Source organism: Mercenaria mercenaria, chromosome 18, assembly GCF_021730395.1.
Source record: "Mercenaria mercenaria strain notata chromosome 18, MADL_Memer_1, whole genome shotgun sequence".
NCBI classification, from domain to species: Eukaryota; Metazoa; Mollusca; class Bivalvia; order Venerida; family Veneridae; genus Mercenaria; species Mercenaria mercenaria.
In genome coordinates, this window is record NC_069378.1 from 61,569,004 (window position 1) to 61,596,499 (window position 27,496).

The 27,496-nt window shown below is 35.1% G+C and overlaps 1 protein-coding gene across 2 annotated transcripts; it reads left to right on the forward strand.

Annotated features, from left to right (window-relative positions):
* Positions 1–842: 842 nt before the first annotated feature.
* LOC123539016 (zinc finger protein 62-like) lies at positions 843–27,496 on the forward strand. 2 transcript variants are annotated; one of them, XM_045323475.2, is made up of 2 exons: positions 843–879; positions 23,396–27,496. In XM_045323475.2, the coding sequence occupies exon 2, from the start codon at positions 23,466–23,468 to the stop codon at positions 25,644–25,646; it is 2,181 nt and encodes a 726-aa protein (XP_045179410.2). In that variant the 5' UTR covers positions 843–879; positions 23,396–23,465; the 3' UTR covers positions 25,647–27,496. The 2 variants fall into 2 exon arrangements, with proteins under 2 accessions (XP_045179410.2, XP_045179411.2); XM_045323476.2 differs by having other exon boundaries at positions 850–982.

Consider the following 27,496-nt stretch of genomic DNA (forward strand, 5'->3'; position numbering starts at 1 on the left):
TGTCTTCTATGTTGCACAATTTGCATGTTTTATCTATCTCATTTTGATTAAATGCGGCTCTTACGTACTGGAGGGTGTACATTCCACACATAAACTTTAATTTTACAACAAGCCTGTTTGCATCACGAGAATCACGAGAAGAAGTTGGCTTTATTTGAATCAACTGATGTAATGATGTAGTTTTTTGTGTGTGTGTGGGGGGGGGGGGTTCACAATTTCAACGTTCAGATTTTCAAAAGTTTTTGAGTTAACACTATTTCTCTTAATTTCATTTTCCCAATATTTGTTAATAGAGTCATGAACTGTTTTCTTCCAGAGTTCTTTTTAACCAGATTATCTAGCAACTCTTCGGGCTCCTGCAGGTCATATTTCCAGAATAATCGCTTAACTGCTTTGAACCAACTGAAACTGGACGGAGATTTCACTGTTAACTGTCGGTGTGCCACTCTCTTTTCTGTGTCTAGGGGTACGGATCCGCAAATATATATAGCAAAATCCGCTTTTAAAAATTGGAAGCCCCGCCTTCTTTTCAAAATCTGCCTTGTGCTACACGGATTGCCTAGTACTAGACGGAACTAGAGAACTCATTTTTAAAAATATTTCGAGCTCTGTTCCGCCTGGAGTCCGCCTTAATCTGTATATTAATGGACTATTGCGGAAATTTTAGACGGATTCCCCCGGATTTTACGCGTCACTGTAATCACAGTAAATACATGATACAACGTACAGTAGCCTACATGTACAGTACACGTAATGTACAATACACGCTTCGTCTCACTCTGTACAGCATAGTATTATGATACTTATTTTAAGTTTCATTAAAGTTATTTCCCCTGATATGCATTTACGCCATTATCTTCGAATGATTGAAATACCGAAGTGAGTTGTAAACCGTATTACAAATATCAGATTTATTTCATTGGAAATAAATGGATATAGAAACATATTAATTTATTTGATAACATCAATCTACATTATTTTGGTAAGGGTAAAGTCAAGCTTAAAAAGCTCAAAGCAGTGAGTATTCAAGTCACATCTATGACTACACATGTATAATTTGAATAAAAAATTGTTTCTTAGTCTAGCTACTCTAGGGTTTTCCCCGGGAAGAGGGTTTTCTTTGGGGACCTTAGTAACAGTGCTTCAGCAACTGGGGCTTGGTTATGTTTGGGGGTAATTAAGAGTCTTAAATGCATTTACGGAATAAATGTTATAGTCTTGAAGAACTAATAGTCCCCGGGGACTATTTTATACATTAATTTCTTGCACACCGGACTGGCGTTTCCGGTGATTTTACCCATGCCAGCAAAACCCATCTGGCACCCCCCCATGCCAGATGACTCACATGCTGTTAATGACAACTAGATGTTCATGCACTGATAATATATTGTTTATGTAGAAACACGAAAAAGCAGATACCTTGATGATTTTGTCACATAATGAAACTCCGGTGACAAGGAATAGTAAACAACACTTTGAAAGTCAACAGTTTTTATTTAAAGTTCAACCCAGGTTCTTATGGAAAAGTGAGACGCACGGACAATGGTAGCTAACCCAAGGTGTTTTAGCCTGGAATTAACTAATAAAGTCTATTCAATACGGTTCCCTGTGCCGTTCTGCCTTCTCTCTTGTTAATCAGAGTTATATAGGAAATATACCCAAGAGCATTGTTGGTAATTAGCTATCATGTCCGAGCGTTATTACAAATATGGTGTAACGACATTCTGCGGACTGCCTGAACGGCCATTACATTACAATTTCCTTTCTTTCTTCTCTTTAAAATAAAATAATAATTTACGTATGAACATGTCATAGTAACAAAGTAACAGGCCCACAATAATAAAATAATAGGTCATTACATTACAATTTCTCTCCGTTCCTAATAGTATATTTCTCGATTCAAAATACGTTAGTTTACCGTAAGAGCATAACGTTATGCTACAAATGATAAAATTAAAGTGGAACTTCGTTATTGTGCGTAACGCAAAACATCATGACATCAATTCTGCTTCCCGGGCTCTACTATAAGAAAGAGTGCTACAAAGAAAGTATTTCTACCTGTTATTTGTAAAATACATTATGCAAGAAAAATAATCTGCCAGAATAAAATGCTATCGATATGCAAGAAAAAATATCACTTATGTGTTTACAAATCAGATGGAAATATCCGTCCCTCGGCCACCTGCACATGGGCGGTAATTCGGCAAGCAGGTGCCCTCGAGACGGATATTTCTGTCGGATTCGTAAACACATGACAGATATTATTATTCTGGTAGACTTATTGGTTAAATAATAGAAAATTAATGTTGTGGGATTAAAATGTATATATATGTACAGACAGTAGAATTTATTTTATTGTTAAGCCCCTTTGCTGAAGCATTTTTGGCCCCCAAAGGAAACCCTCTTCCTGGGGAAAACTTCCCCTTGAGTAGCATGATATTAATGTAATAAGAAACAATAAAATAAATTCAGCTGCCTATATGTATACTCCCGTTTTAGTCCCACAACATTTATTTTTCATTCATTTTACCGCGATAACTTATATTTAGTCCTCTGGGACTGTAAGTCTACGGCAAATTATGTATAAAATAGGTCTGGGGGACTATTAAGTTGTCGGCGTTCAATATTACAAGAAAGTGTTATGGGACTAAAACCAGAGTATGAATATATAGAATGAATGTTATGATATCACCTTACCCTTCTAGTACCCATCAAATCATCTCCAGTTGGCTTTTGCTGTATAAAGAGCAAGGCATATGGGTCAGGGCTCCAGATAATTTTTTATGGCCAGTAAGTATTTACTCATCATGTTTTTTATGAAAAGGTAAAATTGTAAAATCTGAAATTGACTAGGAGTAATTTTACTCCTGAAAATTTATAATGAGTGTGAAAACAAACAACCAGAAATGAGTTTTATAACATATTTATTTGGTACATTACACTCATGAATTTGTTTGCAGTTCCGTTTCAATTCAATATTCAAGTTTTTGCTTCTTCTTTTTTATTCTCCCTTGGCTTGCTTTGGCTTCATTCACTAAAAAATATGAAAGTTCAATATTCAATATAGATTAGACTAGCCACTAGACTGATAATAAATATATTTATATAAAATAAATGTGAAATTTTCAAATATCTAATGTTTATTGCTGAAAGATAATGCTAATTGTCCATTAATTTTATGAAATAAAGATCTGCATCATGTCTTATGGGTCTGATTTGAAGCACTTGAATGTTCTGCCATGTCATGCCAACATTAGCATGATTAGACAATACATGTAAGCATTCAGCTTTTTATGGGGAGCCGGTGCACCATGCTAATTGCCGAATGTCAATTTTAATGCTGAATGCCAATAACTTTATGCTAAATAAAAATTATTTAATGCTAAATGCTATTATTTTATTAAATTATTTGTCATTTGGCAATTAGCATGGCGCACTCTCCTTCCATAGTACTGTTTTGCCATCACATTTGACAATTATGACTCAATATTTAAGATTTAGCGCTTGGCATTAAATATTTTGCATTTGGCATGTGGCATTTCCCGTATGAAAAAATAAGGTGGAATCCGCTCTGAATTAAAGCGTATTTAGGGCGTAATCCTGCTAAAATGGATATTCAAAGGCAGACTGTTGGCGAACATGGATTATTCTAAAAATTACACCTAACAGGAAGGCGGAATTTTTCTTAAATTCTGGTTAATGCTTTTCAGAAAAAGGTGCATTCTCACTAGGCAAAATTTTCAGATAAAATAAGGGGAAATTTTGAACTTAGAAAAAATGGCTTTACTAAGTGGAGACGGAATTTTGGAAGGTGGTAATTGTATATCAGTCAGTCTCACTGTAAGGGTCCAGTGAGTTTATTACAACCAGATGTTGTGACTCCTGTTTAGAGAGAAAGCACTTTCTGAAGGCATTTATACATGTTTATACATGGGATGTTGTTAGTTAAGTAGACTAGACTAAGGAGTACATTATATATTTGTGGTGTCAGAGTTAGAATTTAATTGATTTACATCTGTAAACCTTTAGAAATAGCAAATTAAGGTGTAGAGGATTTACTGAACATCTTTTCTGTTTTAACCAAATCACTATCTGTTAATTACTTACATTTCAGAAGTACATATATAATGCATAGTTGTTACAAGGTAGCAAACTATGGCAAGTCTAAGTTAGTATTTAATTGTTATTATCTAAGGATCATAATTGTTGCCATAATTATAGATACTATTTTATCACAAATAGTATGGCACTGGCACCAAACATTAATGATAATTTCAGTAATAATCAGTAGTTCATGACATGTCCATGCTAGAAATGTACATGATATTTAGTCCGTATTGTTGTGCATTTGCTTCAGTAATTTTGTTATTAAGCCACAGCAGATATATTTGTAAAATTGAAACTGTCTTATTAACCTTTAGCATGCTAGATAAATTGTGGTCTGCTGGAAATGTGGTCTGCTAAAATTGTAAAGTTCATTCAATTTGCTGAAAAATTGGAAGAAATATTGTCAGAGTAGCAAACATCTTGGAACCTGATCAGATGGGGATTTAATTGGCAATTTAATTGGCCTCTGATCTGGTTCCAAGCTGTTTGCAAAGGCTGTTAAATTCGCCTGTGTAACGTTTTATACCACACAAATCCCGTCAGTGAAAAGCTAGCTCATCACCAAAGGTGATTTATCGTTCTTATATACTGTCATCTTACTCTAATGACAATTGACAGGTTTTCAAATTTACATATTAATGGAATTACTTCCCTTTATGCATTCAGTAATCGTTACACCTGCAGCACGCTAAGGGTTAATAAATTGTATTTGGCAAAGCAAAATGAATCTAATGAAATGTGAAAAGCTTCATGCTCAAGATAAATACTAAGGGTAATTTCTAATGTTTTACATAAGGCGGATTTTATTCCGGTCAAGCTTTTCTGGGTATTTTTTTCCCGCCTAAGCAGAAAATATTCTTAGATGGAATTTTTTCCTGCTTAAACATTTTTAGGCCAATTTAGGCAGTTTCCGCCTTACTAACAGGAAGAAATTTGCATATTTTGAGCCCTTTTCTCCCTACGATCTCCCTAAGGCTTTTACATTGTATTACGTTTAATAGCAACATAAGATGGAAACCACCTTATTTTTCTGGGCGGTTTCCGCCTAAAGTATGGGCATAATTTTTCGTACGGGTTTTGAAATGAAAGGGCGGAGCTATAATGTTAACTTCCCAATGCTATATATTTTATGCTTAATATCAAATGCTTACTCTTCTTGTATTTAGAGTATTAAGCATTTTTGAAGTTTAAATGAAGTATTTGGTAAATTGAACAAGCTTACATGAATGAAACTATACTATTATCAACTAATAGCCAAAAAAAAAAAAATGATATATGTAATTGAATGTTAAAATGTAAAGTTACCTTTCCGACACCATAAACATTTTGAAACCAAATATCTCTATTTAATGTTATATTTTTCACAAATCAATTAAATTAAATTTTATTTTGAAACATTTTGCTCTACTAATCTTTACTAAAGATTATACAAGTATGGGGTTTTCTTGATTTGTTAAGTAGTAGATAACTAAAAGTAGTAGATAACTAACTGGAGTTAACTAAAGGATATAGTATGCAACATGTGAAATTTGCACAAATCAAAACTTATAAGAATTTTAAGCTTAATGAAACCACTTTATTTATTATATGTGTATTCAGTCTTTTAATATTCAAGGTTTTAATACAAAATAGCAAAAGCTAACTTTTCCGCTACCAGTTCGGGGAAGAAAACACATCTTTTTACTCCTTTTTTGTTCAATTACAGTTTAATTTCATATGTCTATTTTATGACAAGCCATAGGAAATGTGTATCTTTCAGATTTTCAAATCTAACTTCGGCTAGAACTTCATGTACCAAGTACAGACAAATGAAATTCATTTCTGATAAAATTTCAACTCAGCTGACCCTATCAGTTAGACTGTGGTCAGTTCTTGACATTGATTGGTAACAAACCTAAAATAAGGTTTGTGAATTTTCGAATTGTACTAGACTATGATATTGGACCGACATAGGATATAGACTGGCTCAGTTCACTACATTTAAGCATAAAAATGTAAAAAGATATATCATAGTCTAGGAGCTAGTCTAAATATAGATTGTCCTTAAGTTTAGTTATATTTTTGAGATCATTTGTGTTGGTTTAAAGAATTCATAGAGTTTTTTAGCTCACCTGTCACATAGTGACAAGGTGAGCTTTTGTGATCACCCGTCAGTCCGTCCATCTGTCCGTGCATCAACAATGTCTTGTCTGCACGATAGTGGTTTCATTTATGATATTATTTTAACCAAACTTTCACACAACTTGTATCACCATAAGATCTCGGTTCCTTTCTTAAACTGGCCAAATCCCATTATGGGTTCCAGAGTTATGGCCTCTGAAAGGGCCAGAATTAGCAATTTTTACCTTGTCTGCACAATAGCAGCATCATTTATGATTTGATTTTAACCAAACTTGCACACAACTTGTATCACCACAAGATCTTGGTTCCTTTCTTGAACTGGCCAGATTCCATCATGGGTTCCAGAGTGATGGCCCCTGAAAGGTCCAGACTTGGCTATTTTGTTTTTTGCAGCCAGATAGAGACTTCATTTATAGTTTTATTTGATACAAACTTCCAAAACATCTTCAACAACAATAAATCTTGGATTCCATGACAAATCAGATCCAATGGTAGGTTCCAGAGTTATTTGATATCTGATTACCTCCCCTGATTGTAATCAAAATGGATTTATATCAGTAAGTGCTTATAGGACTAAAATATTTGAAATTTCATTATCGCATTAGTTGGACTGAGCAAATCAGGGTAGATAACTATGGACTGATTTTATTTCAAATTACCTCCCTTTATTTCAAATTAAAATGGGTATATCTCCGTAACTAATGAAGATACTGATCTGAAATTTCATTTATGTCAACAGATTTATTTGGCAGATCCTTCTTTTGTTCACTTACAATATATTTCTTTAATAACTTTCCTTTTATATTACTATAAATAGCTTATTTTTAGTATTTTTTTTATTACTGGCCATAGGGAAAAGCCGAGACCACTTTTCCGTGGTACAGTATGGATGGTACCTCCAATTTTTAGGTGTATTTTGACATACATGTATCTGTACCTTGTAAGATTTTTTTTTCCTTTCGGTTAAATTTCTTTCCTTTGTTGTTACTGTCCTTTGGACTTACATATTTTTTCCGAGGACCTTGTCCTCAAGTGCAGTGATAACAGGTGAGCGATATAGGGCCATCATGGCCCTCTTGTTTGCTTTTCCGTTCTTAGAAAAATATATTTTTGTTGTTTACTCCACAGTGGAAGTAGATATTTTAAATTGACGCCGCTTTAAAACCATCAATATTTATTCCCAACTATTTGATTTACGCGCGCATTGAGTGTATAATAAAGTTTAACCTAGGTCTATCGAGTACCTTTCAGTGCGAGTGTACGTTCAATATAGGAGAATGCCTACCATGCTGTGTTGTATAAAGCATCCAGACAAATCAGATTTTGTTTACGCTAGTAAGAAGTAATTGCGTGCAATTGTAATTTCATATACATTTTTATATGCTTAAAACTTATCAGACATGCGTAAATGCATTATTTCAAAGCATAATTTATGCTAATACGCATCTTATCTGGAGCCTTCGAGTGGTTTATCATCTGATTTATCACAGTTTCCAGTTCAAATGTGTAGGAATTGAACCACGAGGGCTTTAGCCCGAGTGGTTTAATACTAAAGCATCTGAACAATGAATCATGGTAAATTACAGTGCAACCTCTCCTTTGGGAGATGCAGATATTGATCTCAGTTGAGAGGTTGTTGCTCTATAGAGGTTAAATTGATAGTAAATTTTAGCTATGGGATGATGCTGTTGTGGAGAAGTTTTTGCTATAGAGAGGGCTGCTGTAGAGAGATTGCACTGTAGATGATAAATCAAAAGAAGGCTTTGATTGTTTTTATTCTGACATGCTCATTGATATCTTTTAAAGGTGGTCAATCACATTTAATCAACATTTAATGACATTTTTTACTTTTTGTATATTCTGGTAGAGAATTATTTGAGGAACAAAAAGACCGATTACATAGAGTTAGATTCCTATTTGAAATATATATTTTATTATTTTTTTAAAATTTTGTAATTACTCCCCTTTAATATGAAAGTTTATAAAAAGCTGGGTATTTCTTTTTATTTCAATACAATGTCTAGTTTTACATTTGCATTTGATAGACATATCAACTATTGAACAATCTGAACCAAAATACAAGTTTTAAAGCTGTGTGTAGCTTCTGAATTCATTTATTTCCAATCTATCTTGGTTGCGCAACCAAGATAGGCAAAGGGAGGTAATGATAATTTTTCAAACTTGCGTTTCTAATGAATTCCATCTAAATACATAATTTTTAATGCAAATATTTTACAAATATATTACAATATGTCTAATATTTATACATTTCCTTAGGCAAAGTATGTTTATCAAATTTATACTTATGATAAAATAACTCTATTTCGGTTGGGCAACCAGGATAGGAAAATGAAATTTTGAAAATACCTCCAGTGAAAATCTAATTTGTATTAAGTGTTAAGTGAACATAAATGAGTGTAAATGATCAGGTGCTAAAGTTTCGAACAAATCCGTTACATGGCCAAAATCTGAATATGAGTAATGTATCGGACATCATCTGGCAATTTCACGTCATAATGCTCTCTTACCAGTCTGTGCGTCATCTGTTGTTTATCGCAGAACTTACCAGTCTGTGCGTCAACTGTTGTTTATCGCAGAACTTACCAGTCTGTGCATCAACTGTTGTTTATTGCAGAACTTACCAGTCTGTGCGTCAGTCGTTGTTTATCGCAGAACTTACCAGTCTGTGCGTCAACTGTTGTTTATCGCAGAATATAGGAATCTACAGAGCTTGATTTTCTTCTTCTTTTTTTAACTGGAAATTAAACCGGGCAATGTTAGAATAAAAGCATCTGAATGACAACCAATGATTTATTCAAGAGCAAATCACTAAATAAGATGTATTATTTCGATTCTAACACGTTACCAAGAACTTTAAAGTATGTTCTTGACAGCATTCATTAAATATTTGCCCGTTTTCAATCGGTTTCTTTTCCAGTGTGTCACTATGCCGTTTGACCCTGTGACGTAATAATTATGACGTCAGAACAGTGAATTGTTGTATAATAATTCCTTGTTTTCAGCCTTCTTTGTTTAATAGGAAAAGGAATAGGATCGTGTTAGAATACATATTTCAGTATACTGGCATATTGATTGAATTAAATACTCATCTTTACACTGATACGTGTATTGGCTTTCTTTGCTTACTGATTCATTCAGTGACATCCTGTGAAACATAAAATGAGCCGCGCCATGCTCAAACCAATATAGTGGCTTTGCGACCAGCACAGAGCCAGACCAGCCTGTGCATCCATGCAGTCTGGTCAAGATCCCTGCTGTTCGCTTTCAAAGCCTATTGCAATTAGAGAAACCGTTAGTGAACAGCGTGGATCCTTACCAGACTGCACATTCTGACCAGACTGCACGGATGTGCAGGCTGGTCTGTATCCTTGCTGGTCGCAAAGCCACTATGTTGGTTTTCTTATGGCATGGCTCAAATATATTTATATTTAGCTTGACTATCTGAAGTACAATGAGGGCTAACCTACTTGACCCGGCATTGGCATTGTTCCGCGTCCCCACCTTGGTTAAAGTTTTTTTTTTTTACACTTTCTCTTTTTTCAACTTATCTCTGAAATTACTTGATGGATTTTATTCAGACTTGTAATAGTTTTACCTCATCATCACCCATATCATCTGACATAAGGGCGATAACTCTGGCACCAATATTTCATGATTTTTCCCTTTTTTTCACTTAGATTTTAAGGTTAAAAATTTGATGCACTTTTATTCTATCTCTGTTATAACTGAATGGATTTGATTTAAATTTGAAAGAGTTGTTCAACATCACCCACACTATATGACACAAGGAACTCTTCAACTAATTTTCCATGAATCATTCCCCCTTTTTTAGCTCATGGTGAGCTTTTGTGTCCCGTCAATGTCCGTCTGTCATCTGTCGTGCATCAGTCAACATTTTCTAAAAAATCTTCCTTTTGAAAACCACTAGGCAAAATTACACCAAACTTCACAGGAATGATCCTTGGATGGTCTAGGTCATATTTCCTAGACTGTTTAATTATAATTACCTGATGACCCAAACGATTAGAGATCACTTGACTGTGACCTTGACCTACTGACCTACTTTCTTGTTTTTAAGGATACAGCCATGAAATTTGGATGACATGTACAGTTTTGCACACCAATCTTAAATCTGCCTTGCAGTGACCATGACTGTGACCTACTGACCTACTTTCTAATATTTTAGTATCAGTTTGTCATTTGAAACATATGGCTTATATTACTCAGGTGAGCACTTCAGGGTCATCATGACCCTCTTGTACTAAGAATTTCAGGTTAAAGTTTTAAAATGCGCTTTCACTCTATCACTGTTGTTACTGAATGGATTAGATTTCAACTTAAAATAGTTGTTCAACATCATCACTCACTCATATGACACAGGGAGCAAAAAGAGGGCTGACCGGGAATCTATTGTATCTGACATTCTAACCAAAAATGGTTTTATTGCATTTTCTTAAGCCTTTTATGTCATACATCTACTTCAAAAAAAATATAAAAGCTTTCCAGCAATTTCATGTTCTTTTTTTATGCCCCCGAATGGAGGCATATAGTTTTTGAACCGTCTGTCAGTCTGTCAGTCTGTCCGTCTGTCCGCAATTTTCTTGTCCGGTCCATATCTTTGTCATTGATGGATGGATTTTCAAATAACTTGGCATGAATGTGTACCACAGTAAGACGACGTGTCGCGCGCAAGACCCAGGTCTGTAGCTCAAAGGTCAAGGTCACACTAAGACGTTAAAGGTCATTTTTAGCTCATCTGATTTTTTGAAAAAAAATGATGAGTTATTGTCATCACTTGAGCGGTTGTCGGCGTCGGCGTCTGCGTCGGCGTTGCCTGGTTAAGTTTTATGTTTAGGTCAGCTTTTCTCCTAAACTATCAAAGCTATTGCTTTGAAACTTGGAATACTTGTTCACCATCATAAGCTGACCCTGTATAGCAAGAAACATAACTCCATCTTGCTTTTTGCAAGATTTATGGCCCCTTTTGTACTTAGAAAATATCAGATTTCTTGGTTAAGTTTTATGTTTAGGTCAACTTTTCTCCTAAACTATCAAAGCTTTTGCTTTGAAACTTGGAATACTTGTTCACCATCATAAGCAGACCCTGTACATCAAGAAACATAACTCCATCTTGCTTTTTGCAAGAATTATTGCCCCTTTTGGACTTAGAAAATCAGTTTTCTTGGTTAAGTTTTATGTTTAGGTCAGCTTTTATCCTAAACTATCAAAGCTATTCCTTTAAAACTTGCAACACTTGTTCACCATCATAAGCTGACCCTGTACAGCAAGAAACATAACTCCATCCTGCTTTTTGCAAGATTTATGGCCCCTTTTGGACTTAGAAAATATCAGATTTCTTGGTTAAGTTTTATGTTTAGGTCAACTTTTTCTCTTAAACTATCAAAGCTATTGCTTTAAAACTTGCAACTCTTGTTCACCATCATAAGCTGACCCTGTACAGCAAGCAACATAACTCCATCCTGCTTTTTGCAATAATTATTGCCCCTTTTGGACTTAGAAAAATCATTTTCTTGGTTGAATATTATGTTTAAGTCAACTTTTCTCATAAACTATCAAAGCTATTGCTTAAAAACTTGCAACAGTTTTTCACCATCATAAGTGGACACTGTACATCAAGAAACATAACTCTATCCTGCTTTTTGCAAGAGTGATGGCCCTTTTTAGACTTAGAAAATCATGGGTAGGACAATATTTCTATTATACAAAAAAAATCAGATGAGCGTCAGCACCCGCAAGGCGGTGCTCTTGTTCATGATAGTGCATTCGTGTCCGGTCCATATCTTTGTCATCCATGGATGGATTTTCAAATAACTTGGCATGAATGTGAACCACAGTAAGACGACGTGTCGCGCGCAAGACCCAGGTCCGTAGCTCAAAGGTCAAGGTCACACTTAGACGTTAAAGGTCAGTTTTCATGATAGTGCATTCGTGTCCAGTCCATATCTTTGTCATCCATGGATGGATTTTCAAATAACTTGGCATGAATGTGTACCACAGTAAGACGACGTGTCATGCGCAAGACCCAGGTCCGTAGCTCAAAGGTCAAGGTCACACTTAGACGTTAAAGGTCATATTTCATGATAGTGCATTGATGGGCGTGTCCGGTCCATACCTTTGTCATTCATGCATGGATTTTAAAATTATTGGGCATGAATGTGTACCACAGTAAGACGACATGTCGCGCGCAAGACCCAGGTCCGTAGGTCAAAGGTCCTAAACTCTAACATCGGCCATAACTATTCATTCGAAGTGTCATCGGGGGCATGTGTCATCCTATGGAGACAGCTCTTGTTTAATAATGTGAAAATATTGTATCTGCAGCCATGAACTTTTTTGACGGGGATACTTAGAACTATCTGCACATAGCACATAGCACATACAATAGTTTCCCAGTAACATTCCCTGTTACAGTTTTAATTTGAAATAATATTATTTGTGACATTATGGTCTGTAATTTAAACACCAAACAAGGAGAAAAGTGTTAATGCTGTTTAGGGTTTATCCCGTCTCTAGATTTGCCATGGAATTCTATGGAAATCCATGGAAAATATTCCATGGAGTATTCGGACTACCAATTTACATCATTATTTTATGAAACAAAAATACGGGGAAAAAATCCGTGGAGTTCCATGGATTTCAATGGAATGCCACAGAGTTCCGTGGAAATCCATGGCTTTCCATGGAAATCCACAGCTTTCCGTGGTACACCGCAGATGACTGTGGAAACCAGCAAAATTCCATGGCAATCCGTGGAGTATTCGGACGGCATGCCGTAGCAAATAACTGTGGAAATCCGCGGAAATACCATGGAAACCTGTTGGTGACAGAACTGGACTGAAATGAAAATCAGAAACCATCATATATGTCACATCTTAATTTTTAATTTCATAATAGTCTGTAGTATAACAAAACTGCTTATGAATTTTGACATTTCTTCACTAGGTGACAGAAAATAGTACAAACAATATGGAGCTAAAATGTCACCAGTTTCTATTCAGTTCCACTGTTATTGTAGCATATCAATGTTTTCCACTGTTAGTCATAATGCAGTATAGTCGGTATAAGATATGCCAACATTTTCGACTGAATGTAACTATTAGTTGAGAAATTTTCCGTCACTGTTGGCCACCATCAGTTTAAAATACCATGTAGTTTTCATTAACTGCCACAAAGCCATCATTTGCCATCAGTTGCCACACTGCATTAACCTGTTGAAATAATAAACCAAGAGATATTAAACCAATTAAACCATAAAAGCAGTTTCTTCATTAGTTTTGTCCTTACTTCATAATTTCAAAATTAAATGGTATTCAAAGAAGTGCTTCTTTATCATACAGGCAATACTGCAGATTTAAGCAAGTAATAACATTACTTATTATATTTTCAAGAAAATGTATTTTTCAATTTGATTTCAAATGTAGGTAGAATAAGGTTCCATACAAAAAGGCATGCAGACAGATATTCAGTGTTTTGGGGTAGTGATCAATAGGTTCAACTTACACATTACTATTATTGTATAAATGGTGACCTAATTAAAATTCTACTAGTTACCTGCACTAACACCAATGTGTGTTGACTGCCAAGTGATAACTTAATTTGGTACTTTTTTAATCATTATATAAAATATTGGTCTGGACTTGATATAAGGGAGATAATTATAAAACCTGTCGTTGGTTCTGCTGGAAATTATAAAGTTGATCCATTCAGTTGTGTTCAGGGAAAAGTGTCAGTTGCCCACTTTCAATCAAACATAGAACAATGGTAGTGTGTACATGTATTTATAGTACTATAGTAATTACTTACATGTCTTTGAATTGTTGGATGGAGTCTCCTTTGAACACAATACATTGGGTCACTAAACTGAATTATCTCCATTCATTCATTCATTCATGTATGTTGTTTATATACTCCTGAAAAACAGATATATATATAGTTTAAAACCTAGATGTCCATAAAAAATGTTGGTTTATTATTTATTAGGTATGTCAATGACCTGAAATTAAAACTATACATCATGATGAATAATGGGGCCAAAAATATCTCATCAGCAGCTAAAATCTTCCAGATGTTGCAAATTGAGGGTTACATATTAATCAGCATAAATACCTGCACATTTAACAAAATTTCTAACTTTACCCTTGGATAAGATTATATAAAAAATTGTTTTTGAATTTTGGCACACATTTAAAACGTACAACTTTTGTAATACAATTTAAGTGTGTAATGTTAACTTTTTATTTTATTTAATTTCATGGAAAGTTTGATATTACATTACGAAAATATCTTTTTCTAAAATAATCTCCCTGAACATCATAAATATAATTTATTTATGTACTAGTATTCTGTAAGACTCCTCTTAAATGAACACATACATCTGTACATTAATTATAACCAATTTTCATTTACTTGTACATCCCAGTTTATATTTAAATGTTTAAGACATAGATTTTCATAAGTACGCTCCTTAATAAATTAATGTTGGAGCCAAGGGACCAGACATCAACTTCACTGAAAGATTCTATCTTTTTTTTTTGTAAATTTAAAAATCATATTAATATTGAAAACAAATAGGAAGTTGAATATATCAGAATTCAAAAGAAAAAGTAATACTGTACCTAAATAACAAATAGCTTAATATGTGTATTATTACTAAATTTTCAAAACAATGTTAAACACTTTCAATAAAGTGCAAAATCAGCGATTACTAACAAGTAAATAATCCATTAACATTTCTTTCTACTAAAAACATAATTTTCATTACCTTAACATAAATGTGTGCAACACCAATAAACCATTTAATAACAGGTTAAAAACACATATTATAATTGAAATTTCTCTGAATTTACTTAGTAAACAGTGGTCAGCTGACTGGTAGCATTGTTTACCCTGTAATACAGCAGTGCCACCTGTGAAGATAACTCTACTGGCTTAAATTTTATTGACCCCAGTGAATAATTTCATTTAAAAAGTGTCTAATTTTCCTTTTAGTAAATTAAAAGCATGATAAACTAGAAATTGCAGCTGCTTAATAGAACTTTGCAAAACAAAAGCTGTTAAATAAAAGAACAAAAATATATATGAAACAAAATCATTTGTTGCATAACAAAATGAAAGCTAAGCCACCTGCTTCCAGTTTGAATCCATTTACTAGTTTTGTTACTTTGCTATAGGTACTCTACATTTCTGTTGGAAAATCATGAATAAATTTTATGAACTCACCTGGTGTATTCTTTTAGTTATTGTTAACTTCCAAACTGCATGTAAACACAGTAAAATAACTCCATCCTGCTCTCAAACAAAGAACTTCCTGTGTAGATTTGAAATTTTGATATTCTTGGGCAAATGTGTCATTTACAGTCAGCTATTGCAGGATACATCTAGGATGTTAAAAATATTTTTGTACCACAAGTTGATTTTATTCCATTTACATTACTCATTATTTTTGAAGTTTACCCTGATATTAAACAGAAAAAAGTTAAGGATTACTTTTTGAGGTACATTTACAGCCCCCAGAAGTAGTTCACAGACTTTATTTTCATTGGTTGATCTCTTGTTATGAGTTTCTAAATATAAAGCAGACAAGATCTTATCATGCAGTCTGGGATAATCTCCTGTTGTGAGACAAGCAACAGGTACACTACAGAAGATTAAAAGAACCAAATAATTTATTACTTGATTAATGAAGAATCCCCTGGCCAGGTAACTTTTAATGAATTTTGGTGTAAAGAATTGTAATATTATATATGTAACTACTGTTAGTGCTGTTCGTTTTGGTGTTATTCTAGGAGAAAAAGTCATGATATTTCAATAAATTTTTAAAGATTAGTTCAAAATGAATCTATCTGCAAGGTGAGTTTATAACACAAGTTGCATTACAATAAATGTTTTACAGTAAAACCTGCTTTAGCAGTCATCTCTATTAAGCAGCCAACCTGTCTTAGGCAGCCATTGTCTCATTTCCCAAAATGGTCATTCATGCTATAAATTACCTGCATGAAGCAGCCATCCGCCATAAGCAGCCACTTTTTCCTACTGCCGTGACTGGCTTCTTAAGACAGGGTTTACTGTAATTCCATTGGTTGTTTTACCTATCTAATTAAATTAGTTGTAGTTATTGGTCATAAAACATACTAATCCATTAAAATATTCTATGTTCACAAGAAATACCTCCCAAAAATTCTAAGTCCACAGTTCCCATCAATTTCCATCACAAAAATTTTCTAAGTTATTTTCTATGCTATTTTCCATTCCAAAATTTTACTAAGCCGAACTTTCCATGGCAAAAGCTCCTGTTTCCGCGGAAATTGATCAATATTTCAACTGTAATCCGTGGAAATCCATGGCAAACTTACTGTTCCATTCAATGTCCATGGAATATTTCAATATTCCACGGATTTCCATGCATATTGCCATGGAACTCCATGGAATTCCATGGCAAAAGCCTTATTACCATGGCAAATCTAGAGACGGGATATGAATATCAAAGAACTGAAATAAATAATAGTGTACATTAACATTTTCACATAATACAATAGTTCCACGGTAACTGCAAAGACACTGTTTATAAAATAAATTATTTTGGACCCGTTATGTTACAACTTTGAAGTCACCTGTCCTACAAGCTGTTGTATTTTATTGCTAATATGTATCGTGTTTTGATCCTTCTTTATTATACGCCCGAAGGAACGTATAATGTTATACCCCTGGTGTCCGTCTGTCTGTCTATCCATTAGCAATTTGATGTCTTCTCTATAACTCTTGAATTCCTTATAGAATTTCAAAGAAACTTGACACAGATATTCGCCACACCAAGTTGACGTGCAGAGCGCTTGTTTTGGATGTCTCACTTCTAGTTCAGTGTCACACTTAGGGGTCAAAGGTCATATCAGATTGTTTCATGTCCGCTCTATTACTCTTGAACTGCTTGAATGATTTCAAAGAAACTTGGCACAAATGTTCACCTTACCGAGACGATGTGCAAAGCGCATGTTTCGGATGATTCGCTTCAAGGTCAAGGTTACACTTAGGAGTCAAAGGTCATACTATGAAATCATTTTTATTCGCATAGGACGAACTTTCGCGTATTTCATGCTAGGACCGGTCCGCGAATTTAAGACTGCGCTATTATTATTTTTAGCCCACCTGTCACAAAGTGACAAGGTGAGCTTTTGTGATCGCGCAGCGTCCGTTGTCCGTCGGTGCATCCGTCAGTATACTTTTGCTTGTGACCACTCTAGAGGACACATTTTTCATGGGATCTTTATGAAAATTGATCAGAATGTTCACCTTGATGATATCTAGTTCAAGTTCGAAACTGGGTCACCTGTGGTCAAAAACTAGGTCAGTACTAAAAATAGAAAAACATTGTGACCTCTCTAGAGGCCATATTTTTCAATGGATCTTCATGAAAATTGGTCAGAATGTTCACCTTGATGATATCTAGGCCAAGTTTGAAACTGGGTCACCTGCGGTTAAAAACTAGGTCAGTAGCTCAAATAATCCTTGTGACCTCTCTAGAGGTCATATTTTTCATGGGATCTGCATGAAAATTGGTCATAATGTTTATCTTGATGATATTTAGGTCAAGCTTGAAACTGGGTTACATCCGGTCCAAAACTAGGTCAGTAGGTCAAATAATAGAAAAACCTTGTGACCTCTGTAGAGGTCGTATTTTTCAATGGATCTGCATGACAATTAGTCAGAATGTTTATCTTGATGATATCTGGGTCAAGTTCGAAACTGGGTCAACTGCGGTCAAAAACTAGGTCAGTAGGTCAAATGATAGAAAATCCTTGTGACCCCTCTAGAGGTAATATTTTTCATGGGATCTGCATGAATATTGGTCGGAATGTTCATCTTAATGATATCTAGGCCAAGTATGAAACTGGGTCACGTGAGGTCAAAAACTAGGTCAGTAGGTCAAATAATAGAAAAACCTTCTAACCTCTGTAGAGGCCATATGTTTCATGGGATCTGCATGAAAATTGGTCAGAATGTTCATCTTGATGATATGTAGGTCATGTTCAAAACTAGGTCATGTGCAGTCTAAAACTAGGTTAAGAGGTCTAAATATAGAAAATCGTTGTGACCTCCTTAGAGGCCGTATTTTTCAATGGATCTTCATAAAAATTGGCAAGAATGTTCATCTTGATGATATCTAGCTCAGATTCGAAACCGGGTCAACTGCGGTCCAAAACTAGGTCATAAGGTCAAATGACAGAAAAAACTTGTGACCACTCTAGAGGTCATATTTTTCATGGGATCTGCATGAAAATTGGTCAGAATGTTCATCTTGATGATATCTAGGTCAAGTTTGAACCTAGGTCACGTGCGGTCAAAAAGTAGGTCAATAGGAGAGATCGCCATTACGTCACGCATAAATACCTGTTTATCTGGTGGTGGGTAAAACAAATGTTTTTACACCGTTTGTGTATGGGATCTGAATTTTTAATTTTTAATAACTTTTTCGCTCATTTATGGATTTTAAAAATTAAAAAAGTTTTGGAATGCTTAGGATTTTCATATTTTCCCATTTAAATATCTTTTTAAAATGAATATCCGTTTTAAATGACATAAGATTTTAATAGCGGAGTAGCGATCCTCCAGACATTTTGAAAAAAACACTGTAAGTTAAGCGTTCATAATTAATCCATTTAATTTCGAATTTATAATCAAAAGTAATCAATAAATTGCTTGTTTTATACACTTTCCATTCATCAAAAAAAATTATTGATATTATTTGTGTTTTAAGAAAGTTTAAGCCGTTAGAAAAACATCACTGTTTACAAAAAACATGGACGCTCGGCGTCGGCCCACCCGGTCTTGGTCTTATCAGTTCTAAAAATAGAAAATACAATGGATTTGTTTACAAACACGATCACTCCTATAGATGAAATAATAGAAAAACCTTGTGACCTCTGTAGAGGCCATAAATTTCATGGGATCGGCATGAAAATTGGTCAGAATGTTTATCTTGATGATATCTAGGTCAAGTTTGAAACTGGGTCACATGCGGTCCAAAACTAGGTCAGTAGGTCAAATAATAGAAAAACCTTGTGACCTCCCTAGAGGCCATATTTTTGATGGGATCTGTATGAAAGTTGGTCTGAATGTTCATCTTGATGATATCTAGGTCAGGTCTGAAACTGGGTCACGTGCGTCAAAAACTAGGTCAGTAGGTCTAAAAATAGAAAAACCTTGTGACCTTTCTAAGGGCCATACTTGTGAATGGATCTTCATAAAAATTAGTCAGAATGTTCATCTTGATGATATCTAGGTCAAGTTCGAAAGCGGGTCACATGCCGTCAAAAGTTAGGTCAGTAGATCAAATAATAAAAAAAAACCTTGTGACCTCTGTAGAGGTAATATTTTTCATAGGATCTGTATCAAAGTTGGTCTGAATGTTCATCCTGGTGATATCTAGTTCAAGTTTGAAACTGGGTCATCTGCGGTCAAAAACTAGGTCAGTAGGTCTAAAATTAGAAACATCTTTTGACTTCTCTAGTGGCCATATTTTCAATGGATCTTCATGAAAATTTGTCAGAATTTTTATCTTGATGATATCTAGTTTGATCTTCTTGCCCTTAAGTGCAATGATAACAGATGAGCGATATAGGGCCATTCTGGCCCTCTTGTTTAAGTTTATTTTTAGCTCACCAGAGCAAATGCTCAGGTGAGTTTTTGTGATCGCTCAGTGTCCGGCGTCTGTCTGTCGTTTGTCAACATTTAGCTTGAGTATGCGAAAGAGGCTGTAATTTTATGACTAATCTTCATGAAAATTGGTCAGAATGATAACCTTGATGAAATCTAGGCCGAGTTCAAAAATGGGTCATCTGGGATCAAAAACTAGGTCACTAGGTCAAATCAAAGAAAAAACTTGTTTATGCAATAAAGGCTGTATTTTTCAATTAATGTTCATGAAATTTGGTCAGGATGATTATCTTGATGAAATCTAGGCCAAGTTCGAAAAGAGGTCATCTGGGGTTAAAAACTAGGTCACTAGGTCAAATCAAAGGAAAACCTTGTGTATGCGATAGAGGCTGTATTTTTCAATTAATCTCCATGAATTTTGGTCAGAATGATTACCTTAATGGAATCTAGGCCAAGTTCAAATATGGGTCATCTGGGATCAAAAAGTAGGTCACTAGATCAAATCAAAGAAAATTATTGTGTATGCGATAGAGGCTGTATTTTTCAGTTAATCTTCATGAATTTTGGCCAGAATGATTACCTTGATGAAATCTAGGCCGAGTTTGAAAATGGGTCATCTTAGGTCAAAAACTAGGTCACTAGGTCAAATCAAAGGAAAACCTTGTGTATGCGATAGAGGCTGTATTTTTCAATATCTTCATGAATTTTGGTCAGAATGATTGCCTTGATGAAATTTAGGTCAAGTTCGAATATGGGTCATCTGGGGTCAAAAACTAGGTCACTAGGTCAAATCAAAGGAAAAGCTTGAATATGCGATAGAGGCTGTATTTTTCAATTGATCTTACTGAAATTAAGCCAAAATGATCACCTTAATGAAGTCTAGGCGGAATTTGAAAATGGGTCATCTTGGGTTAAAAAGTAGGTCACTAGGTCAAATCAAAGAAAAACCTTGTGTATGCTATAGAGGCTGTATTTTTCAATTGATCTTCATGAAATTTGGTCAGAATGATAGTCTTGATAAAATCTAGGTCAAGTTCGATTATGGGTCATCTTAGGTCAAAAAATAGGTTACTAGGTCAAATCAAAGAAAATACTTACTTATAATTTTTTCCATGAAATCACTAGGTCAAACATGTTTACTCTGTTTAAAATGTTGTGTTATGGTGTGTTTCTCAGGTGAGCGACCTAGGGCCACCTTGGCCCTGTTGTTTCATTTATAAATTGAAAATGCGGAATTAAAGCCTGCGCGAAACAGTCCTTTCTCACGTTTGCGTGAAATTTCATGCCAGCGAATTTAAATGATTTCACAGTTTATGAATTTGCTTTGTGTATATTGCTCTGCATTGAAGTGCTCTTGTTATTTTAGCTCGACTATTCAAAGAATAGTCTAGCTATTCTACTCACCCTGGCGTCGCATCGCCGTCACACCTTGGTTAAGTTTTTGCATGCAAGTACATACAGCTAACATTTGAAGGCATATAGCTTTGAAACTTATTTTTTCTTTTTCTAGGTCAATTACCAACCTCACTGGGTCAAGTTCCATAACCCTGACATTTATTTTGAGCAGCAAATTATGCCCCCTTTGGACTTTGAAAATTCTGGTTTAAGTTTTACATGCAAGTTACTATCATGAAAACTAATGGAGATATTGAATTGATACTTGACATGTGTCTTCGGGGTTATGAAACTAGTTGAAAGCATCAAGTCCAATAACTCTGACCTTCATTTTGGCCAGATTATGCCCCCTTTTGTACTATGCCCCCTTCTGTACTTAGAAAATTCTGATTAAGTTTTGCGTGCAAGTACATTACTAAAACGCATATAGATTTGAAACTTTTTTTTTCTTTTTCTAGATAAATTACCAACCTCACTGGGTCAAGTTCCATAACTCTGACATGTATTTTGGGCAAATTATGTCCCCTTTAAGTTTTGGACTTAATATACTGGTTAAAGTTTTACATACAAGTTACTATCTCCAAACCTAGTGCAGATATTGAATTGAAATTTAATGTGTCTTCGGGGTTATAAAACTAGTTGATAGCATCAAGTCCCATAACTTCGATATGTATTTTTGTCAAATTATGTCCCCTTTTGAACTTAAAACTCTTTTGATATTTAACATTTTGGGTAATATTTCTGCTTGTGGGACAGTATTTCGAAGTCGAGCTTGGCTGTCTTACGGAAAGCTCTTGTTGAATTTGCCGGATCCCGAATTTTTTCTATTAGTACCTCCAAATTTTAGGTGCATTTTGGCATATCTGTACATGGTAAGGATTTTTTTGTGGACTTAGATTTCTTTTGTAATTTTATTCCTTTGTTGTTCCTGTCTGTTGGGCTTCACAGTCAAGTTCTTAAAATTTTGGCCCCATCCTCTGATGTAACCCTTTGGGCATATATTGCTCAGCTTGGCAGAGCTCTTGTTGCAATACGTTTCATACATTTTTTCCCATTCAATACACAGCCCTATTTTCTTACAGAATTTTCAGATACATACATTATTTGATTACACTGCACTGTATGCCAGTGTTATAACCTTTATTCATGAGTTCGCTCTATTGTGTGCCTGCAGGTTAAAACGTACCAAAACCAATTGTTATGGGGGCATATTAGTTTTCAACTGTCCGTCCGTTCTTTCGTTAGTTCGGTCGTCACAACTCTTTTTGCATGAAGGCACTTTACTCGCGAACCACTGCACCCAGGACCTTCAAACTTCACATGCTGATAGTACTTATTGAGTACACGACCCATACTGACTTTGGAATCACCTTGTCAAAGGTCAAGATCACAAGGTCAAAGGTCAAGGCGCTGCGGGGGCATTTGTCACCATTAGTGACAGCTCTTGTTGAGGTCTGTAAGTTAGAGGTCAAAGTCACAGTGATTTGGAACAGTTATATGGTTTGCGGATGATAACGCAAGAACGCCTCGGCCTAGGATAATGGAAGATGGTAAGTCAGGAGCATGACCAGCAGATAACCTTCATTGATTTTGAGGTCTTTAGGTCAAAAGTCAAGGTCACAGTGACCCAGAACAGTTTGACACATTTACGTACTGTAAATTCACATCAAAATCACATTGCGATTACCTGGAAGTACTTCTCATACTAAAATTGAGTTTCACTTCACCAAATACGACCTCTTCTCCCAATTTTCTTTACGAAATGTAAAAAATAAACCCACAATGAAATTCAGACAGAAACCAGCTTTAATTTAGACCTCGCTGGCCATGCCAAGTGAAAAATTAAGTGTTCAAAAACCTTCACTATAGCTAAGCCTATATGAACAAGAAATTCATGTGACCGCCTCTCTGATATGGGAAAAATCCGGAAGATAAACCACTATCTTGACTTATCAGTTCGGGTTGCTAGAATACGACCCCTATTATTTTTGAAGGTCAGCATGGAACGTTGTAATTGCCAAAAAAGGTTTCCTCTGCAATCAAATTTTTGATTACAATAATGCAACTTTTTTATTTACAGATTCTCCTTGAACGCCCTTTTGATGTTGAGCATTAGTTCTACCAAGTGAAAGTTGAAAATCTACGTTGAAATGGATACCAAGAAGGCGACTGATAATGAGAATGTGGCCAAGTGTCAAGAAGGGATGTTCATCTGCAGGCTGTGCAGGAAAATATTTGAAACAGCAATAAAATTAAGAATTCATATGTTTTCGCATTGTGCAAAACTTCGTACAAAGTGTATTTATTGTCAGCACAATTTTAAAGATTGGAGACATTTGATAACACATATGGAATCGATACACCAAATGACGTTGGAGGATATAGTAGACTGCATAGAGAAACAGAACGTACATAAAACAAGAGAAGATGAAACAGAAAATGAATTAGATGAAAACAGTATGCAGTGTTTGTGTAATTTATGTGGGCAGAGATTCTATAGCAGAAAGATTTTATTGGATCATATGAGAAAAACACATCCACAGAAGCAGCAATATTTTTGTGGTATTTGCCAGAAAGGATTTGCTCATTCCTGGCCTTTGAAATTGCATTTGAACTCTCATAGTAATGTCCGTTATGACTGCACGATATGTGGTAGAAGTTTTCTTCAGAAGAGATCTTTGCGGAATCACATGAAATATCACACAATTACGGGAAACATTGACAGTACTGGTAGTAGTATGGATAAAACAGAAGGAAAACGATTTGACCATGTGGAGGGAGAGAACAACTGCAACGAAAACATAGCAAAGAAGCAACATTTTGCCTGTGAAGTTTGTTGTAGAGTCTTTGCTAATTCTGAATTTTTGGAAAAACATATAAGTTCATATGGAAAACGTCACTATAATTGCAAGATATGTGGTAAAAGTTTTCATTGTGAACAAACCATGCGTAAGCATAAGAAGTCTCACACTTCAAAGGAATATGATGGTTGTGCCGAAAAGAATAAAGCATCAGAAGTAGGAATCCCACCTGATCATGTAAAGAAGAATACTTGCAATAAAAAAGTTGTAAAAAGTATTGAAGAAGATAATGTAGATTTGTCATCTGTGAAAAGTAAAGAATGTGATGAGAAAGCCTGTAAAGTTGAAGGCACTACAACAGGTACGGTACTTAATCAAGTAAAGAAAGATTACGGCAATGAAAATGTTGAAAGGAATATTGAAGAAGATAATTTAGATTTGCTTTCTATGAGAAGTAAAGAGTCAAATGGTACAGTCCATAAAATTAAGAACACGGCAGTAGAAATCCCACTTGATAATATAGCTAAAGATGATGGTAATGAAAAGATTGAAAGGCATTTTGAAGAAGATAATTTAGATTCATTTTCTGTGAGAAGTAGAGAACCAAATGACGTGACCCATGTAGGTAAGAGGGAGGACACCACAATACGCATCCCACCTGATCATGTTAAAAAAGATGATTGCAACGAAAAGAATTGTGAAGAAGATGATTTTGATTTGTTTTTCAAGAAGGATAAAAACCTGTACACATGTTTCCATTGCAACCAGGTGTATAGTGCATTCCAGAGATTAGAGAATCATATAAAAACTCATTGGGATGTCAAACCTTACAGATGCCAAATTTGTGGAACTACGTTCAGAAATGCACGCAACTGTAAAAGGCACACGCGCATTCATATAAGAGGTTTACTTTATACATGTGATAAATGTGGAGAGTCGTTTCAATTACACAAGTTCTTAAAAGAACACATTAAAGATGTTCACGGAGAAATGTCTGTGACATGCAAGTTTTGTAGGAAAGTGTTCACGAGGGAGGCATTGAAAGAGCATATGAAGATGCACGGCAAGAAAGACATTACGTGTAGAATCTGCAGTAAATCATTCATTAGGCTTGACAAATTGTATAGTCATATGGCTATCCATTCCGATGAAAGGTCTCACAAATGTGACATGTGTAGCAAAACGTATAAGAGTTACACCGATTTAAGACACCACCACAGAAAGGTGCATACAAATCAGAGAAAATACAGGCAGTGTGATGTTTGTGGAAAATCAGTTGCATCTAATAGTTTAAGACAACACATGAAAAGTCACACTGATGTGAAAACATTTCAGTGTGAAGTATGTTCCAAGTTTTTTAAGATGAAGCATCAGCTGAAGAGCCATTTATTAACCCATGACGATTCAAGAGAGCATATATGTGAGATATGTGGATTCAGATGTAAATGGGCACATATTCTGAGAAACCATCTGAAAACAAAACATAAAAGTAAAGGGAGCAAGACTGACCGTAAAGCAGTTATAAAGTGAAACGTGAGAGACTACATTTGAGTTATAGTAAAAACTAATTAATGTCGTATCTATTCCATCAGCTTGCGGATGATACTGGCAAAGTTGTGAAAGTGTCATTGTGCTTAGTTTCAACGATGTCATCCCCCTATATTATGGGTTAGGTGTAAAACTATTAGTGAGGCACGATCTAAATCACTATTTAATGAATTTGGAATGTGACTTGTCTGTGTGACGAAGTTTTCATTCTTGCAAAGACTAGAAAAGGTGGTAAAATAACCTCTACGAGGCAGAGAGGGTAACATTGTTTTGTTCATGGTCTGCCTTTTTAATTCAGCTGTCACGTAGTGACAAGGTGAGCTTTTGTGATCACCCGTCGTCCGTCCGTCCGTCCGTGCGTCCGTCAACAATTTCTTGTCTGCACAATAGCGGTTTCATTTATGATTTTATTTTAACCAAACTTGCACACAACTTGTATCACCATAAGATCACGGTTCCTTTCTTGAACTGGCCTTATCTCATTATGGGTTCCGGAGTTATGGCCCCTGAAAGGGCCAAAATTAATTATTGTTACCTTGTCTGCACAATAGCAGCTTTATTTATGATTTGATTTTTACCAAACTGGCACACAACTTGTATCACCGTAAGATCTCGGTTCCTTCCTTGAACTGGCCAGATTCCAATATGGGTTCCAGAGTTATGGCCCCTGAAAATTCCAGAATTAGTTATTTTGACCTTGTCTGCACAATAGCAGCTTCATTTATGATTTTATTTTAACCAAACTTGCACACAACTTGTATCACCATAAGATCTTGGTTCCTTTCTTGAAGTGGCCAGATTCCGTTATGTGTTCCAGAGTGATGGCCCCTGAAAGGGCCAGAATTAGCTATTTTGACCTTGTCTGCACAATAGCAGTTTCATTTATGATTTGAATTTAATCAAACTTGCACAAAACTTGTGTCACCATAAGATCTCAGTTCCTTTTTTGAACCGGCCAGATCCCATAATGGGTTCCAGAGTTATGGCCCCTGAAAGGGCCAAAATTAGCTTTAATCAAAGTTGCACACAACTTGTATCACCACCAGATCTTGTTTCCTTTCTTCAACTGGCCAGATTTAATCATGGGTTCCAGAGTTATGGCCCCTTAAAAGTCCAAAATTGGCTATTTTAGCTTTTGCAGCCATATAGAGACTTCATTTATGGTTTTTATTGATACAAACTTCAATATCTTCAACAACAATAAATCTTGGATTCCATGGCAAATAGATCCAATCGTAGGTTCCAGAGTTATTTTGTATCTGATTACCTCCCCTGATTGTAATAAAAAAGGATTTATATCAGTAAGTACTTATAGGACTTATTTGAAATTTCATTATTATTATTAGTTGGACTGAAACAATCAGGGTAGATAACTATGAACTGATTTTATGGCAAATTACCTCCCTTTATTTCAAATTAAAATAGGTATATATCCATAACTAATGAAGATACTGATCTGAAATTTCATTTATGTCAACAGATTTATTTGGCAGATCCTTCTTTTGTTCACTTACAATATTTTTTTTTAATTACTTCCCTTTTATGTTACTATAAATAGCTTATTTTTAGTAACTTTTTTATTTTTGGCCATAGGGAAAAACCGAGACCACTTTTCTGTGGTACAACATGGATGGTACATCCAATTTTTAGGTGTTTTTTGACATATCTGTAACTTTTAAGATTTTTTTTTCTTTTTGGTTAAATTTCTTCCCTTTGTTGTTCCTGTCCTTTGGACTTAGATTTTTTTTCTGAGGACCTTCTTGTCCTCAAGTGCAATGATAACAGGTGAGCGATATAGGGCCATCATGGCCCTCTTGTTTTGTTCATGGTCT